The sequence below is a fragment of the Budorcas taxicolor genome, chromosome 19 (assembly GCF_023091745.1).
Source record: "Budorcas taxicolor isolate Tak-1 chromosome 19, Takin1.1, whole genome shotgun sequence".
NCBI lineage: Eukaryota > Metazoa > Chordata > Mammalia > Artiodactyla > Bovidae > Budorcas > Budorcas taxicolor.
This window is the reverse complement of record NC_068928.1, coordinates 23,916,904-23,919,518: the sequence shown is the minus strand read 5'-3', so window position 1 is coordinate 23,919,518 and position 2,615 is coordinate 23,916,904. Positions and strand designations below refer to the sequence as shown.

General features: G+C 45.6%; 1 protein-coding gene across 1 annotated transcript; it reads left to right on the top strand.

The window, feature by feature from the left end:
- Positions 1–1,658: 1,658 nt before the first annotated feature.
- LOC128065075 (olfactory receptor 3A2) lies at positions 1,659–2,615 on the top strand. Its single transcript, XM_052658184.1, has one exon. It carries the CDS (start codon positions 1,668–1,670, stop codon positions 2,613–2,615), a length of 948 nt encoding a protein of 315 aa, XP_052514144.1. The 5' UTR covers positions 1,659–1,667.

Below are 2,615 nucleotides of genomic sequence, written 5' to 3'. Positions count from 1 at the left end.
GGGAGGATTCATTCAGAAGTGAGCATTGGAGTCAACTCTTGAAATACCTGGGCATGTGGAGTTGGAAGGAAGTCATCACCAGTACAGAAAACAGCATGAGAAAGGAGGTTAGAAAACCACAGGGTTACAATCAATGTTTGGGTCAAAATGGACTCCAAAGCAAAAACAGAGAGCAGGTCATTGCTCCTTAATATAATATATGAAAAGAACTACTTCCCATCCAGGGATTTGCCTATCTGTATTTATCAATTATTAATTTCATCAATGATGATCAGGCCTGAAGATGATCCTCATATCTCACCAATCATGTGTTATCTCAGAATTTTAAGGATATCTTCAGTTCAGTTCAGTCGCTCAAGTCATGTCCGACTCTTTGTGACCCCATGAATCGCAGCGTGCCAGGCCTCCCTGTCCATCACCAGCTCCCAGAGTTCACTCAGATTCACATCCATCGAGTCAGTGATGCCATCCAGCACCTTAGAGATCACCATATCCAATTTTCACCCAAGCTCAGGCTCTCATCACCCTGTCCCTTCTGTTCTGACTTCCCAGCCTCTGATCCAGTGCATTCTATGCAGGGAAACAATGTTACTCTTAGTGAAGCCCTGGCTCTGCTTATTCCATGGGCAATAGAGAGTCGTGGATTTTTTTTTTTAATCAAGAGTTTATTGTAAGATCTGAAAGACTTAGCTCAGTCTGGTTCTTTATTATGCACGTGCATAATAGGTACAGTATTTTTACTTGGGAAATCCCATGGACAGAGGAGCCTGGCGGGCTACAATTCAAGAGGTCACAAAGAGTTGGCCACTACAGAGCCTGCACACATGCCGTTAGAGCTACTGGTCCGTCTACCATGCCTGAAACAAGGGTAAGTGGAAGATGCAACTCGCTGTGCAGAAAACTAACTGCATCTAGTAGCAACCAATCGCAGGTCATGCTTAAAATTTTGATTCCAGAAGCAAGTAGACGATACTATGAAAAGAAATTAGTTTAAAATAAGCCATTATTCAAAGTCTCATTTAAGGGAATAATTAGCAACAATACTAGCAAATAATACTAGCAACTTATTGACATAAAGATTTTTTATTTTATTCTTCAGACTATGTCCCCCACCTTGGAGAAAGGGCTGGAGTTCCTCATAGCCACAGGCACGGGTATCTTCTTTCTGACTCTTGCCATACCTTGGCTTGATCATCATTATTTCTAGGAGTCTTGGAACCTAGGTTGTGTTTTCAAATGCTTTCTAGATATTTCTCTCCAAATACCATTAATTTTTCTATTTTGAAATCTGTTTGTTGGTTTGGGCTGATCCCTCAGAGTAAATTGGGGGATTTACGTTTTAGTCTCACTGTATTCAAAGAGGAAGTTTGCTTTTATCTGAATTTATTTTCCCAAGTATTCTAACATTTTTCAACTGGGAGAAGATGGGAGGGACAAAGTTCTGGTGGTTTGGGGCGTCTCAGCCATGAGTAGGGTAAAACCATGGAGGGATGAAGGGAGTCAGTGAGTGAGGTGTAAGTGACCCTGGGGAGTGGGAAAACCATTACCCAGACAGCTAGGAACTTACCATGGGGCTCTGAACATATATGGTTTAAAATATTTATGTTGAAAAAGTACATTAAGTAGATTGAAACTTCCATACTTGTGACACTTCCTTACAGAGATTCATGCAGCCAGAAGCTAGAACCAACAGAACAGCTATGACTGAATTTATTTTACTGGGCTTAGTGGAAACAGAAAACCTACAGCCTCTGGTCTTCATTCTCTTCCTCCTTGCCTACACGGTCACTGTCGGGGGGAACCTCAGCATCCTGGCAGCCATCTTGGTGGAACCCAAACTCCACACCCCCATGTACTTCTTCCTGGGGAATCTATCGGTGCTGGACATTGGGTGCATCACCGTCACTGTTCCTGCCATGTTGAGTCGTCCCCTGTCCCACAAGCGCACAGTTCCCTATGCAGCCTGCCTCTCCCAGCTCTTCTTCTTCCACCTTCTGGCTGGGATGGACTGCTTCCTGTTGACAGCCATGGCCTATGATCGATTCTTGGCCATCTGCCGACCTCTCACCTACAGCACTCGCATGAGCCCGACGGTCCAGAGGATACTAGTGGTTGTGTCCTGGGCTTGTGCCTTCACCAATGCACTGACCCACACAATTGCCCTAAGCACCCTTAACTTCTGTGGTCCCAACGAGGTCAACCACTTCTACTGTGACCTCCCGCAGCTCTTCCAGCTCTCCTGCTCCAGCACCCAGCTCAACGAGCTGCTGCTCTTTGGCATGGGTTTCATAATGGCAGGTACACCTGTGGTTCTCATCATCATCTCCTACATCCATGTGGCTGCTGCGGTTCTACAAATCCGCTCAGTGGAGGGCAGGAAGAAAGCCTTCTCCACGTGTGGCTCCCACCTCACTGTGGTCTGCCTCTTCTATGCGACCGGTATGTTCAACTACATGCGGCTGGGTTCAGAGGAGGCTTCAGACAAGGATAAGGGAGTTGGAGTTTTCAACACAATTATCAATCCCATGCTGAACCCACTTATCTACAGCCTTAGAAACTCTGATGTTCAGGGTGCCCTGTGGCGGGTACTTGTAGGGAGGCAGTCACTGACATGA

Coding starts and splice junctions, on each gene's coding strand:
- LOC128065075 (XM_052658184.1), top strand. CDS start 1,668: ATGCAGCCAGAAGCTAGAACCAACAGAACAGCTATGACTGAATTTATT.